A 14,325-nucleotide genomic window follows, 5' to 3' on the forward strand; every position below is an offset into this window, starting at 1 on the left:
CCGCGGCGCCGGAGCGCCGGAAGTTGTGCTCTCCGCGGTAGGCGTTCTCCCCAGCGCGGTTCCCCGTGGCTATGCCTCCGCTATAGAAAGGCTCCCGCGCCCGGTGGCTCCCCTCGGCGTCGCCCCGGACTTCCGCGATGTCCGCGATCCCTGCGGAGGAGAGTGACCAGCTGCTGATCCGGCCCCTGTAAGCGGCCGGCGAGAGGCGGGGAGGGCTCACGGGGTGGCCGGCGCTCCGCCGCCCCGGTCCGCGGCTGCTGAAGGGGCCTTCGGGGTGGAATGGGTGGTGCTTTCCTCCGATCGTAGGGAAGGGGGTTGGAGTTGGGGGTGGGGAGCCCCTGGGGGCGCTTTCATACCCGCCGGGGAGTGGCAGCCCCCGGGGAGCTGGCGCTGGTGCTGCGGCCGCGGGCAGGCCTTGCTGAGGCCCGGATGAGGCGGCGGCGCTGCGGGGAAGAACGCAGTGGCTGTTAGGACGACCTCCGGGACGTGGCATTTGCCGATATGCGAAAGTGGGGACTTTGGTGAGAGTTCCCTGTGGAGCCCAGACCCTGGGAGGAGGGGGAGGGGAGGAAGCGGGGGAGGAGGGAAAGCAGAGGTGCCGGGGCGGAACCCAGCCCTGGGTGCCCGTGCGGGGCTGGTCTTTCCGGGGAGAAGCGCGGGGCAGACCCGGAGCGCCGCTCAGAAAGGGAGAACAGGGTGCGGGGAGCCAAAGCAGTTTGTTTGCTGTTACGGTAGGTGTTGGCACAACATGGATGGATGCATTTTTTAAAAGGTTGGAAGTATCTACCCATCATGTATCCAACACGGACTTGCTGAGCTCCTGCTGGCTCACCTGTCCGCTCCTCACGTGCTCACAGCCCGCTGTCAAGCACCACACCGCGCGCTGGGGATACAGATAAGACTGGGGCAAGGTTCCCGAATTCACCCTCTTGGAGGGAATTGCAGCGCGCAGTGAAAAACCACCAGAGAGCCGAGACCGGTTTGGCTCAATGGATAGAGCGTCGGCTTGGGGACTGAAGGGACCCGGGTTCAATTCCGGTCAAGGGCATGTACCTTGGTTGCGGGCATATCCCCAGTGGGGGGTGTGCAAGAGGCAGCTGATCGATGACTCTCTCTCATCGATGTTTCTGGCTTTCTATCTCTCTCCCTTCCTCTCTGTACAAAATCAATAAAATATATTAAAAAAAAAGAAAAAAAAAAGAAAAAGAAAAACCACCAGAGAGCTCTCCTTGGGAACACCGGGAGATGGGGACTTGGCAGTCAGCCCTGAAATCTGAACCCTGTTGTTTCCTCAGTGGGAATACTGTGGCAGCTGTTGCTGTGCGAGTCACTCTCTCTCAGTGCATGGTTACTGTTATAATCGCCGCTGAGTGAGTGCCATGGAGCGTGGAGAAGGGGAGAGAGTGCTGTCTCAGAGGTGCAGGAGCTGAGCCTTTAAAGAAAGTAGGAGTCACAGACAGGTCAAGGAGGGGGTAAGGATGTCCCAGCGCAGGAAGTGGCACCTGTGACACTGAGAGGCGTCCCAGTGTGGGGCCACTTTCCTCCTGGCCGTCAGGTGGGCTCAGTGTGAGCTGTAAAAGAGTTGGAATCCGTGGGCTTGGTTTTGATTGTTTTCATGTCTCCCCTTGAATGTTTGCAGGGGAGCTGGGCAAGAAGTGGGACGATCATGCATCATCCTGGAGTTCAAAGGCAGGAAGATAATGGTAATTACTGCCCGTGGGCTGGGGAATACCGCTCTGTCCGAGTTGGCTGGCAGGGCTTTTCTCGTCCAGCAGTGAGCTGTTCAGCTCCCAGAAATGTTTCTTAGTTGGTATATGTAGTCTGTGCTATGAAATGGTAATGCGGAAAAACTAACACACACTTCTACTCAGTAATTTGACAAAAAAAACCACAAAAACCCGTAAACTGAGAAGATATATTCTATGATGTAAAACGGTCCGCCAGATCTCCTGCTCACAAAGGCGCACTCTCCAGGCCTAACGTCCTGACCCAAATGCTAGCATGTAGAGTCCATTTTGATTATGTGTGTGATGGATCAGTTATAGCGTTGTCTATTCATTGGGTGAATTTTAATAAAACATTTATTTAATAAAATGATCTGTCTCTCTCTCTCTCTCAGCTGGACTGTGGGATCCACCCTGGCCTAGAAGGAATGGACGCTCTTCCTTATATCGATTTAATTGACCCCGCTGAGATTGACCTCCTGCTCATCAGTCAGTAAGTTTTTCCTTTATTGACGACACTGTTTTCCATAGACTTTTACTATAAAAGTCATTCTTTACCAGGTGCTGAGGTTCTGAAGTTTAAGAGTCTTTTCCACCGGAAGCATATTGCCAACGTCTAAGTCTGACAGCACTCTGCACTGTCGTCACAGCTAGAGCAGTTCCTGGGAGGTGTGTTCCTCCCTCCGGAGCAGTGAGGCAGAGAGCGTGTGCCTAGGATCGCTGTATAGCTTGAGGCCAGGAAAGCCTTCCCCAGGCCTCCTGAGGGCACGTCTTGTCGCTTCCAATAGGAACTTCATTCACAAACAGCAGCGGGTCAGCGTTATGCCCCTGCGAGGCTTGTCACATCTGTGGCCGGGAGAGGTCTGGGTGTATTCTTCTCTAATTACCACTGATGCAGTAATTGATGTTTGAAAATACATTTAGTGTCTTTTTCTCACACTCGGACTAGCTACATTATTTCTTCCCTCCCTGTATGTGTGATGGGTACTGTTTTAGAATTGACAGGATCTCTTTCATCCCTAAGTTTCCATTTGGATCACTGTGGAGCTCTGCCCTGGTTTCTGCAGAAGACGAGTTTCAAAGGAAGAACTTTCATGACGCATGCTACGAAAGCTATCTACAGGTGGCTTCTTTCAGACTACGTCAAAGTCAGGTAAGTTGCTCTGTTAGACTCGAAATAACACACACGAGAGGCCCGATGCGTGAAGATCCGTGCAAGCATGGGCCTTCCTTCCCCTGGCTGCTGGCACCACCTTCGTTCCAGCCGGAGCCGCCTTTCTGCCTTCCCACGCTGCCCAGAGGCCTGGAGCAGCTGTGGCAGCATAGAAAGCCTGTGTTGTCACCATGGCGATGATGCAAGCATCCCACCCACTGCTGGGCGCCTGTGTATGCAAATTAACCCACCATCTTTGTTGGGTTGATTTGCATACTCACTCCTGACTGGCTATTTTGCTTCAAGAAGGTACCATTGAGCCAAACCGGTTTCGGCCATTCTTTTAAATCTTTGTAACTTAGGTGAGTTGTAAAGTATAACAACAATATTCTATAAATGTTAATTAACACCAAATACGTTATGCAGTGATATATACTGAAATCTTATTTTAGATTATCTGATCAAAGCAAATTGACTACCTTAAATGAAAAATTTTTCCTGGGGAAGTCTTCCAGTTGCAAGAGGAAAACTTCTTTTATCAGAAAATTTGTGGCATTTTTGTGATCCCTACAGCACAAATTATTAGCCTTCAAGAGTTTACTGTTTAATATATGTATTCCAAGCGTTGTAAGATGCATTTGTTACTCTACATATGTAAATACAAAAGAATGGGAGAGCTGGGACCGGTTTGGCTCAATGGATAGAGCGTCGGCTTGGGGACTGAAGGGTCCCGGGTTCGATTCCGGTCAAGGGCATGTACCTTGGTTGCGGGCATATCCCCAGTAGCGGGTGTGCAAGAAGCAGCTGATCGATGACTCTCTCATCGATGTTTCTAACTCTCCATCTCTCTCCCTTTCTCTCTGTATAAAAATCAATAAAATATATTAAAAAAAAAAAAAAAAAAGAATGGGAGAGTTATCGTTAGTAGTAAATGTACTCCTTACACTTTAATGCTACTTACCACATGCAGGCACAGTCCTCAGTTCTTAACATGGTTAACTCATTTAACCTTTATAGAACCTCATGGCGTAGGTTCTGTTATGAATCCCACTTTACAGGTGATGGAAAATGCGTGGTGATAGGCACAGAGTGGTTAGTAGTTTACCTGCAATGGTCACAGCTGGATTGAGACCCAAGCAGACTGGCTCCAGAGCCCTGTCCTTCACCACTACGCTCTCCTGCTTTTTGGAAGTTCTTAGCATAATCTTCAGAAGAAAAGTTCGCTAACCTTTGTAGAGAAATCTTTTCACGTCACTGTGTCAGGATCTCTGTCCTGGGTCAGTGTGTGAGGGAGTGTCTCAGGTGCGTTGGGATAGAACAGAGGTGGAGAAGTACTACCCTAAAGAGTACTTTGCTTAGTTTACTGAGTGCTGTGCTTAAAATTATGCTTCCTAGTTGTACACACTAAAATTTTTATTAGAACTGCAGGGCAAAAAAATACAGGAGACGGCAAAGACATTCTAGATAATATAACCCATACAATATAAGTTAAAGAAATAATTTCATGGGTTTGTCATCCATAGTTACTGTGAGATCAAGGACTTTTTAACAATCTTGCCCTGAATTCTTTTTGTTGGATCTATAAAAATGTAGTAACATATCAGCGGACGACATGCTATACACGGAGACCGACTTGGAAGAGAGCATGGACAAAATCGAAACCATCAACTTCCACGAAGTGAAGGAGGTCGCAGGAATCAAGTTTTGGTGTTACCATGCGGGCCACGTGCTCGGAGCGGCCATGTTCATGATCGAGATCGCGGGCGTGAAGGTACTCCCTGCCCTATCTGCTCCCTCCATGAGAAGGCCGCCAGCTGGTGCTGAGGAACGTTCCCGAGGACTCAGTGTCCAGACACTGAAACCGGAGAGAACGTTAAGTCCGTGCTTTTTCCGCTTGAGTGTCATAGTTCATACCCCAGGACAGTGCTTCTGTGAGAAGCGGGAGGAAAGAGTGAAATGAGCATCTGTGATGCTCCCTCCCACTTCCAGAGCAGCAGCTCCTCGGCGTCCATGGAAAATGGCCTGGGAGGAGCTGTGAGAATCGTTGATCGGCTGCCTCCTGCCCGCCCTGTACTGGGGATCAAGCACACAACTGGGCTTGTGCCCTGACTGGGAATTGAACCGTGACCTGGTTCATGGGTTGATGTTCAACCATTGAGCCACACTGGCCGGGCAAGCAGTGGTTCTTAACTCTGGATGCACATTAGAATACTTAGGGAGCTTTTGAAAAATACCCATTGAAACAGAATGGTGTAGTCTCAAACTACCACCCCCCCCCCTTTATTTATTTATTTATTTATTTTTAGTGGGGGTTTTTAGTTTTCTAGGTGATCTTTATGTGCAGCCAGAGTTGTAAAGCGATGTTCTAGTGTAATAGTGTCCTGAATTTTCAGCAGCTGCTTATATAGTATTTAATATTTTTACACATTGAGTTGTCCTGTGTTTCTAAATCATTTTTTCTTGCTGTTTGCTCAAAGGCACAGAAAATAACACAAATGCAGATCTAAATTCTCATTTGAAATTTGATGCACACCCGCCAATGGTTTTTATCTTCCCTTTTTTTATGGTTTTCCCATATTCCTCAGTGGACTTCTTTCCTCATTCTGCCCTTCTTCTCTGAGATGTTCAGAGCACTTCTCAGGTTTGTTAAGATCTAGGTTCTCTTTGGGGGAGGATTCTTCCCATTAGTTAGAGTCACTGACTGAAATGCTGCATGGTCTGTGACCAGCTCAGATAGACACAGGGTAACATCACAGTATCATCCATTGTGGGCTGTTCTGTTTATTTCCACTTTCAGGTTTTATGAGCTAACTGTATTTAGTAGTCAAATGAACCCTTCCAAAAGCCTAACCTTCCAGCTTTATCTTTTCACAGCTTTTGTATACAGGTGACTTCTCACGACAAGAAGACAGACACTTAATGGCAGCTGAAATTCCAAATATTAAGCCTGATATTCTTATCATTGTAAGTATTAGTGCATGGGATTGCAGTCAGGATAATGTAAGCAGAATTTTTTCTAGTGGGAAAAAATATTGCAATCTAATTTTTCTAATATGTGGTTGGATATAAACGTATCTTTTCTTGCTATAATATTTAGTTTTCTGACCTCTCTTCGTAGTGCAGCTCCACTTTCTTGCTGTTAAGTATATCAGCTCTGGTCTAAAGTCGGTACTAGGATACCGCCTACATGTTTTTGTCTAGGTGAATTACCCTACATTTTTACACTATTTCCTAATTCCATTTTATAAAGGATTTATATCAGCTCACCAGGTATTAGGTCTAACATTCTTATCTGTTCTTCAAATGGTGTTCTAACAGTACACGCCCAAATAGGTAGCATGTTAGTGGAGAAATGAATCGCGTTGCTTCGCATCTCATGATGCTTAGCTTTCTATCCTTTGGACTCATCAGTCTTGGTCTCACCGTCTGCTGTGTCACTTAGGAATCGACGTATGGGACCCACATCCATGAGAAGCGGGAGGAGCGAGAGGCACGATTCTGCAACACGGTCCACGACATTGTGAACAGAGGCGGCCGTGGCCTCATCCCTGTCTTTGCTCTCGGGAGGGCTCAGGAGCTGCTCCTGATTTTAGGTGCGTCTTTTACTTTTCGCTCAGGAGATTCTTAGAACCTGGAGTGCCTGGCCTCCAGGTTATTCTGCTTTGCTGGGCTTCCGTTTCTGCATTTAGAAGTAGGGATTGGGGCCAGGATTCGGGTTAGGGTTAGGCTTAGGGGCAGGTTGGGGTCAGGGTAAGTGTTTGGGTTGGGGTTAGGGTCAGGGTCAGGGTCAAGGTTAGGGTCAGGGTCAGGGTCAAGGTTAGGGTCAGGGTCAGGGTCAAGGTAGACTAGAGGAACAGTGACCGGCGCCTTTCTGGTTGCCATCAGCCTCAGAAGGAAAGAATATGCTGCCCTTTGACCCACCAGTTCCACTTCTGGGAAGTAAATGAGATGTACAGAAAACCTGTCAGTAGGGTATAATCATTTCAGTATTTTTATGGGAATGTGTCAGTAAATACCGCATTATAGGAAAAAAGTCATGTTACATGTATTCACATAATATGTTAAGGGGACTGAAAAATGGACATCAGTCTGGCTCAGCGGTTGAGCATCGACCTATGAACCAATTTCTGTTCAGGGCACATGCCCAGGATGCATGCTCAATCCCTGTGTGGGTGTGCAGCGGGCAGCCAATCAGTGATTCTCTCACTGATGTTTCTGTTCTGTTTCTCTTTCCCTCTCCCAATCAATCAAAAAATAATTTTTTAAGAGGTGGTTTTCTAAAAATAGTAATAATAATAATAGGGTTCAAAACAGTATGTACTCTGACCCTAGTGAGGTACAAATTACACAAATGACTAGAAAGTTAACTCTGGAGAGTGAGTGTCTACTTTCCTTCGTTTCCCAAATGCCTCCGTGAGCGTGTGTGACGGTAGGAGGAGCAGTGGTCGCTGTTGGGTGTGGGTTTATGATCCCCTCAAAGGCAGCCATGCTGCGGCTCCTCTGGGAGCACAGTCTTCTCAGCGTCCGTGCTGTGTGCCTGACTGTCTGCAGTAGCCTGCAGAGAGCTGAGGGCCATCGCTGAGGGAGGGAGACAGCTGATGCTTCCTGGCCCCATTAAAGCATGCTTATGTGCTTTCATTTATTTCTCGTCTGAATTTTTAAATTAATTGTTCGTGTCACTTAGTACGTGGACTGTCTACCCCATATAACAAAATGACATTTATCTCATAAACTCTCTCCAGATGAGTACTGGCAGAATCACCCGGAACTCCACGATATTCCAATATACTACGCATCATCTTTGGCCAAGAAGTGTATGGCCGTGTACCAGACGTACGTGAACGCCATGAACGACAAAATCCGCAAGCAGATCAACATCAACAACCCCTTCGTCTTCAAACACATTAGTAACCTGAAGGTGAGAGCTCGTGGAGGGAGGGCAGGGCGGCTGGCACACCCGGAGCAGCCAGGGGAGAGGCCTGGCCCCCAGCAGCCCCGTCCTCACCCAGCCCCGCCTCTCCCCCAGCAGCCCGCCTCTCCCCCAGCCCCGCCTCTCCCCCAGCAGCCCGGTCCTCACCCAGCCCCGCCTCTCCCCCAGCAGCCCGCCTCTCCCCAGCAGCCATCACTTCTGATGGAGTCAGGAACTAGGCAGCGGGCGTGCTTTCGGCCCCTGCTCCAAGTCCCTGTGCCTTGTCACTTCTCACTGTTGCTGAATAACTCGAGCCTTTTTGTCGCAGAAATAACAAGTCCTGATGAGAAAAATACCTTGTGTATTAGGTTTTTCTGTTCTTACTCAAACCTAATCATCTTTTTGATGATTAGCATTATAAATTCCATATGTGAACACTTTCCTGTTTACTTTTCTAGAGCATTCAATGAAATCAGATTTTCTCTCATTAAAATGTGTATGTTGTTTCATCCAAACTAATGCTCTAATCATAAAGTAATACTCCACAGCAATCAGGGTGTAAGTGGTTTTCCAATTATAGATAAGCTCTGTTCATAAATCCTTATATTTTAGGTTAGTGTTTCAGTAATTAGAGCCGCGTTTTCCCTAGAAACAGTGTTAATTTTTTTGGTTAGATTTCTAGGCCAGCTCAAAATATCCCTGAGACCTGAGAGGGAGCTGTGAGTCCTTGGGGCGTCGTGATGGCCCCCGAGCTGCCAGAGCAGGTTTTGAGGGTCATTGTGAGCTAAGTGTTTTCCTCACTTTGTTGTCTTTCATTCCTAGTCCAAACTGTTAGGAACTTGGACGCTGGGCTAACCGTTTATTAGTCTTGTCAAGACCCCTTCACTCGTGTGGTCGCCTATCTGTTATTTATTAGAAAAAAGGAAAGCTCGGTCACAGCCTGGTCCTCACCCGCTCTTCCCTCCCCCCCCCGCCCAGAGCATGGACCACTTTGACGACATCGGGCCCAGCGTGGTGATGGCGTCCCCGGGCATGATGCAGAGCGGCCTGTCCCGGGAGCTCTTCGAGAGCTGGTGCACAGACAAGAGGAACGGCGTCATCATCGCCGGCTACTGCGTGGAGGGCACCCTGGCCAAGGTCGGTCCCTGCCAGGCTCCCCGGTGCGGGCTACTGCGTGGAGGGCACCCTGGCCAAGGTCGGTCCCTGCCAGGCTCCCCGGTGCGGGCTACTGCGGGGAGGGCACCCTGGCCAAGGTCGGTCCCTGCCAGGCTCCCCGGTGCGGGCTACTGCGTGGAGGGCACCCTGGCCAAGGTCGGTCCCTGCCGTGCTCCCCGGTGTGGGCTACTGCGGGGAGGGCACCCTGGCCAAGGTCGGTCCCTGCCAGGCTCCCCGGTGCGGGCTACTGCGTGGAGGGCACCCTGGCCAAGGTCGGTCCCTGCCGGCTCCGCGGTGTGGGCTACTGCGTGGAGGGCACGCTGGCCGAGGTCGGTCCCTGCCGGCTCCGCGGTGCGGGCTACTGTGTGGAGGGCACCCTGGCTGAGGTCGGTCCCTGCCGCGCTCCCCCGTGCGGGCCTGGAGGCGGGGCCCTGCTGCTGAGGGAGAGGGAGAGGCTGCTCGTGAGGGTGAGCAGTGACGCAGGCACTGAGGGGCATGGCCTGATCCCAGGCGGGTGGAGGCGCATTCAAGTTCAAGGAGCACCGTCAGGTGCAGTAAGGACAGTGGGAGGATCCCATTTGGGACAAACATGGGCACCGTAGGTGACGGGGACGAGGCTCACGGACAGTGTTCTCTGGACAGGCTGTCAGGGTTTGGGCTCAGGTCCATCTTCCTGCGGCTCGCTGTGAGCCTCAGGGAGGCAGGCGGGCATGTGCAGGACTCCAGAGGCAGGTTCTGAGCACCGAGCACCTTGTTCCCCTATCGCCTCTGACGGTTAACGTCCATTTTATTTCCTAAGTGCATGGATTCCGCTCTGCTCATTTTTATTACTTTATTCTATGAGTCATGCAGACATTGTTAGCTGTGTGTTTAAAATAGATGTTCAGCCGTAGCCAGTTTGGCTCAGTGGATAGAGCGTCAGCCTGCAAACTGAAAGGTCTTGGGTTCGATTCCGATCAAGGGCATGTACCTTGGTTGCGGGCTTAATCCCCAGTAGGGGACATGCAGGAGACAGCTGATCGATCGATTGACGATTCCCTCATCATTGATGTTTCTATATCTCCCTCTTCCTTCCTTTCTGAAATCAATAAAAATGTAATTTAAAAACCAGAATAGGAGCACGCTGCCCGTGATGTGCACCCTCCTCGCTGGAAGCTCTTTCCAGAGGAGTGGAGAGGGCCGCTGGCCTTCCTCATTGGAGAGTGGTCACTCCGCTTCTCACTCCAGCCACGTGGTTTTAACTCACCGCCTCGCTTTCTGATTGAGTGTCTGCTTGATGAAGGAGATGGCATTCGATAATTACTAACTCGGTGGCATTAGAATGGTTTTTGTGCTGATGGTCCTAAATGTAGCGTGAGTTTACGGCTGCATGGAAAGTGGGAAATGTGCCGAATCCAGTTGGGTGGTTTATTTTGTTCTTTGTTTTCCACAGCACATCATGTCCGAACCCGAAGAGATCACCACTATGTCTGGACAGAAGCTGCCGTTGAAGATGTCTGTGGATTACATTTCCTTCTCCGCTCACACGGACTACCAGCAGACCAGCGAGTTCATCCGTGCTTTGAAACCGCCTCACGTGGTGAGTCCGGGTTTCCTTTGGCGATCACAGGGGCAAGCACACCTCGCTGCGGCTGGTTCTCAAATCAGACCGCCTCTGGCCACGCAGCACGTAAACGGAGCTCACTCTCCTAGCACCCGTCCCCCCAGCTCTCCTGGGAGGTGGGCAAGCTGTACACTTTATTTTTTTAAAACATATTTTTATTGATTTCAGAGTGGAAGGGAGAGGGAGAGAGAGAATCATCCATGATGAAAGAGAATCACTGATTAACTGCCTCCTGCACGCCCCACACTGGGGATGGAGCCTACAACTCAGTCATGTGCCCTTGACCAGAATTGAACCTGGGACCCTTCAGTTCACAGGCCAACACCCTATCCACTGAGCCAACGTGTCCAGGGCAAGCGGTGCCCTTTAATTTCCCACCACATGGGCACCTGTTCAGACCTACCAGCCCCAAAGCCACTGTTGTTTCTGACACTCTGCCGCCTCCCCAGGAACATAAGAGTGCGGGTTTGTGCGTAGTAACATCTCTCCACCGGACGTTTAACTGATCCGTATTCACAGAAAGGCCGTGGTTACCTGGACTGAGGATCCTTCCGGTGCCCTTTCACTTGTCTCCCGTTAGATTTTAGTCCACGGAGAACAGAACGAGATGGCCCGATTGAAAGCAGCCCTGATTCGAGAATATGAAGATAATGACGAAGTCCACATAGAGGTCCATAACCCTCGGAACACAGAAGCGGTGACCTTGAACTTCAGAGGGGAAAAACTGGCCAAGGTCATGGGCTTTTTAGCAGACAAGAAGCCAGAGCAAGGCCAGCGCGTCTCAGGAATCCTTGTGAAGAGAAACTTCAATTACCACATACTTTCTCCTTGTGACCTCTCCAGTAAGTGCGCTGTTAGGCGTCAAATATAATTCGGTTTTAGCTTTGAGAGGAAATGTCTATGAAAACTTCTCTTCCCCAGGGGCCACATTTTAAATACCAGCCGAGTGATAAAAGATCAATCGGTGGAAGTTAACGATCCAGTTCGTTTTATGGGGAAATGAGTCTCCCCCGAACTGCTGACACTTCAGTTCTTGGTGAAGCGGCTCTTCCTTCGTTGGAACAGGCTTGCCTCTCAGACAGTGGCTCCTGCTGACGTGCCGCTGTCCTCCCCGTCAGTGGAGCGATGTTCTCTCCTGAAGGAAGGTGCCCACACAGGCACTGACCTCGGTGGCCTGTGGTTTTAGTGGCTTCCGGGCCTGGTGGCCTGAGCTGTGCGCATGCTGAGCCAGCGTGGCTTGGCAGTCAGTGTGGGGTTGTGTCCACGTGAACAGCTGCTCATGGACCGCTGTAAACTCAGCGCTAATGCAGGTGGGACAGGCAGCTTGCAGGCCGTCGGGCTCTTACCCAGCCGGCCTGGTGCGGGCCGGAGGGCCGAGGTCACCAGAAGCACAGCCCCCGCCCCGGAGCGGTGCCCGAGGAGAGAAGCACCTTTCTGAGCCAGCCCCCGTGTCGGTCCGCGAGGCCGAGGTGTCCGAGACAGCGGGCCCTGGTGTTGGGAAAGGCTGTGCCCGTCAGGCGGCTGTGCCCGTCAGGCGGCTGTGCCCGTCAGGCGGCTGTGTCCGTCAGGCGGCTGTGTGCCAGCAGGTGCCAAGCCCGAGAAGTGGCGGCCAGCTGGTGTGCTGGCTGCAGACGCGGAGGGGCCGGATGTGTTCAGGAGGGTGGGGTGCTTAACCTGGCGGGGTCGGCGGGGGCTTAGGGGTACGAGGATGAGGACGAACTGAGGAGCGCCTTGCTGCTGGAAACGTGCTCTCGGTTGCTTTACTTCTTTCCTTCACTCCAGGATGTTTGCAAGCTGTGTTTGCCGGACTAGTGTTTTTCCTTTACGCGCATTTCTTCTCGTGTCCTCTGCAGATTACACTGACCTGGCCATGAGCACCGTGAAGCAGACGCAGGCCATTCCCTATAACGGCCCCTTTAATCTGCTCCATCACCAGCTACAGAAACTGACAGGTGTGTGTACTGAGTGACAGTCACTTTTTTTGTGTGTGTGTGTGTTTTTTTAAGTAATGATATATCTAGGAAAGGATATGGTTTTGTTTTGGTAACTGTCTCAGATTAGCACAAATTTTATTTGTACTTCATCGTACCACTTTTAGGTGAAGCTTAAAAATTTACTCATTATTCATCCATTTTTTTAAATCCCATTATACCTTTTATCGTCTTCAGTCCACTTAAAATTCTAAAAATATCGGCAGTCTTTGCTCCTTGGGTCTAAAATCTACTTCAGCTTACTTACCCAAGTCTTCTCTGTTTCTGTCTTTGCTCGGTGAGTTTTCCTTGTTCCACTGGCACCGTGCACGGCAGGTCTTCTCAGGGCGCAGGGCCACCGGGCAGAGGCCAGGGAGAGGGAAAACCTCTGTTCACTGCGGGCAGCAGCGAGGGGCAGAGACTCAGTCAAAGGAAAGGCGCGCTCACAGGCCAGAGCACTCCGATTACAAGGTGCCTGTCTGTCAGCCCGCACCCCTCGTGTGGCCACGTGCTGCCGTAAAGTGCAGCAGAGGAAACCCTCTCACCGCAGACCTCGCCTGGGAAACCAGAAGGCTCACGTTAAGGATAGACGTGCCCTGCGGGAGGAGTAACCCCGAGAAGACAGGGGGAGAGGGACTGTCGGGGCCGATGAGCCTCTGGGAAATGTTAAGATGCTCATGGCTAATCTCGGCATAAAAACAGAAGAGTGACCGTCACCACGGTTTGCTGTTGATGAAATATTAATGTCCGAGGTAAATCCGTTCTAGTTGTGTGGGCTTTTATAATACATATTGAGATCTCTCAGTTACTCTGAGCAATTAATGTGGAACTCACTAGCTATTTAAATCTGACCACACAAGTACACTGTTAACTTTTTCCATTATGTGTCAGCTTCAGTTCCGCTGTCCCTATAAACAAATGAATAATTATACCTCTGGCAGATTATCAGGAAATTATGTACATCTTCTAATTCTTTCTTTCAGGTGATGTAGAAGAATTAGAAATTCAAGAAAAACCTGCTTTGAAAGTGTTCAAAAATATTACTGTAATACAGGAACCAGGAATGGTGGTGTTAGAAGTAAGATGAGACTGTTTACCCAAATACGGAGGAAAAGGGTTTAAGCATTCACTGTGGAGACTTGGCGTGGGGTGGTGAACACAGTGCTGTGTGCAGCTCATGTGCTATAGAACTGTACATCTGAAACCTATATAACCTCATTAACCAACGCCCTCCCTCCCGTAAATTCCAGTTTAGAAAGAGTTTACATGTGGAGAAATTAGCTTCCCAATCAGGAAAAGATTATCGGAGAGTATAGCTTTCTTAACAAGATCAGCTTTACATGCAGCATAGCGAGCATTGTCTGTGTGACAGAAACTAGCCACCAGTCCAGGCGTGGCGTTCAGTGTGTGTGATGAGTGCAGACAGGACTGCGGCTGCGCAGGTGGGTCGGGTCAGCTTGCAGGCTGGCGGCCATCCTGCGCACAGCTGCAGTCCTTGTCCCGTAATACCATTGTGTTGGAGCTGATATTACAGTGTCCCAGGCTACTTTCAGGTGTATCAACAGGTCTTAGCATTCTCAAGATAAAACCTCACTCTGTCACATTAAAACTTGACAAGTTTTAATGTGACAGAGTGAGGTTTTATCTTAAGAGAGTGGGACTTTGAACACTCAAGTACACACATTAACACGGCCACGTCCTCCAAGGCAAGCGGTCACTAACTTAGGTAAATGTCTTCCCACTGGTAGAATTTTAAATATATTTTATTGGTTTTTACAGAGAGGAAGGGAGAGGGATAGAGAGTTAGAAAC

At 50.0% G+C, this 14,325-nt stretch overlaps 1 protein-coding gene across 2 annotated transcripts in view; it reads left to right on the forward strand.

The window, feature by feature from the left end:
- CPSF3 (cleavage and polyadenylation specific factor 3) overlaps positions 1 to 14,325 on the forward strand; it is a 23,293-nt gene continuing 8,968 nt past the window's right edge. The window contains exons 1-13 of one of the 2 annotated variants that reach the window (XM_036432543.2): positions 1 to 187; positions 1,640 to 1,703; positions 2,120 to 2,217; positions 2,749 to 2,877; positions 4,471 to 4,648; positions 5,752 to 5,841; positions 6,320 to 6,470; positions 7,620 to 7,795; positions 8,765 to 8,923; positions 10,374 to 10,520; positions 11,125 to 11,386; positions 12,398 to 12,496; positions 13,498 to 13,592. In XM_036432543.2, the coding sequence (XP_036288436.1) occupies positions 138 to 187; positions 1,640 to 1,703; positions 2,120 to 2,217; positions 2,749 to 2,877; positions 4,471 to 4,648; positions 5,752 to 5,841; positions 6,320 to 6,470; positions 7,620 to 7,795; positions 8,765 to 8,923; positions 10,374 to 10,520; positions 11,125 to 11,386; positions 12,398 to 12,496; positions 13,498 to 13,592 (1,698 nt within the window). In that variant the 5' untranslated portion in view covers positions 1 to 137. The remainder of the gene's footprint in view (positions 188 to 1,639; positions 1,704 to 2,119; positions 2,218 to 2,748; positions 2,878 to 4,470; positions 4,649 to 5,751; positions 5,842 to 6,319; positions 6,471 to 7,619; positions 7,796 to 8,764; positions 8,924 to 10,373; positions 10,521 to 11,124; positions 11,387 to 12,397; positions 12,497 to 13,497; positions 13,593 to 14,325) is intronic. The other variant, XM_045579735.1, reaches the window with a different exon arrangement.

Source organism: Pipistrellus kuhlii, unplaced genomic scaffold, assembly GCF_014108245.1.
Source record: "Pipistrellus kuhlii isolate mPipKuh1 unplaced genomic scaffold, mPipKuh1.p scaffold_m20_p_112, whole genome shotgun sequence".
Taxonomy (NCBI): Eukaryota; Metazoa; Chordata; class Mammalia; order Chiroptera; family Vespertilionidae; genus Pipistrellus; species Pipistrellus kuhlii.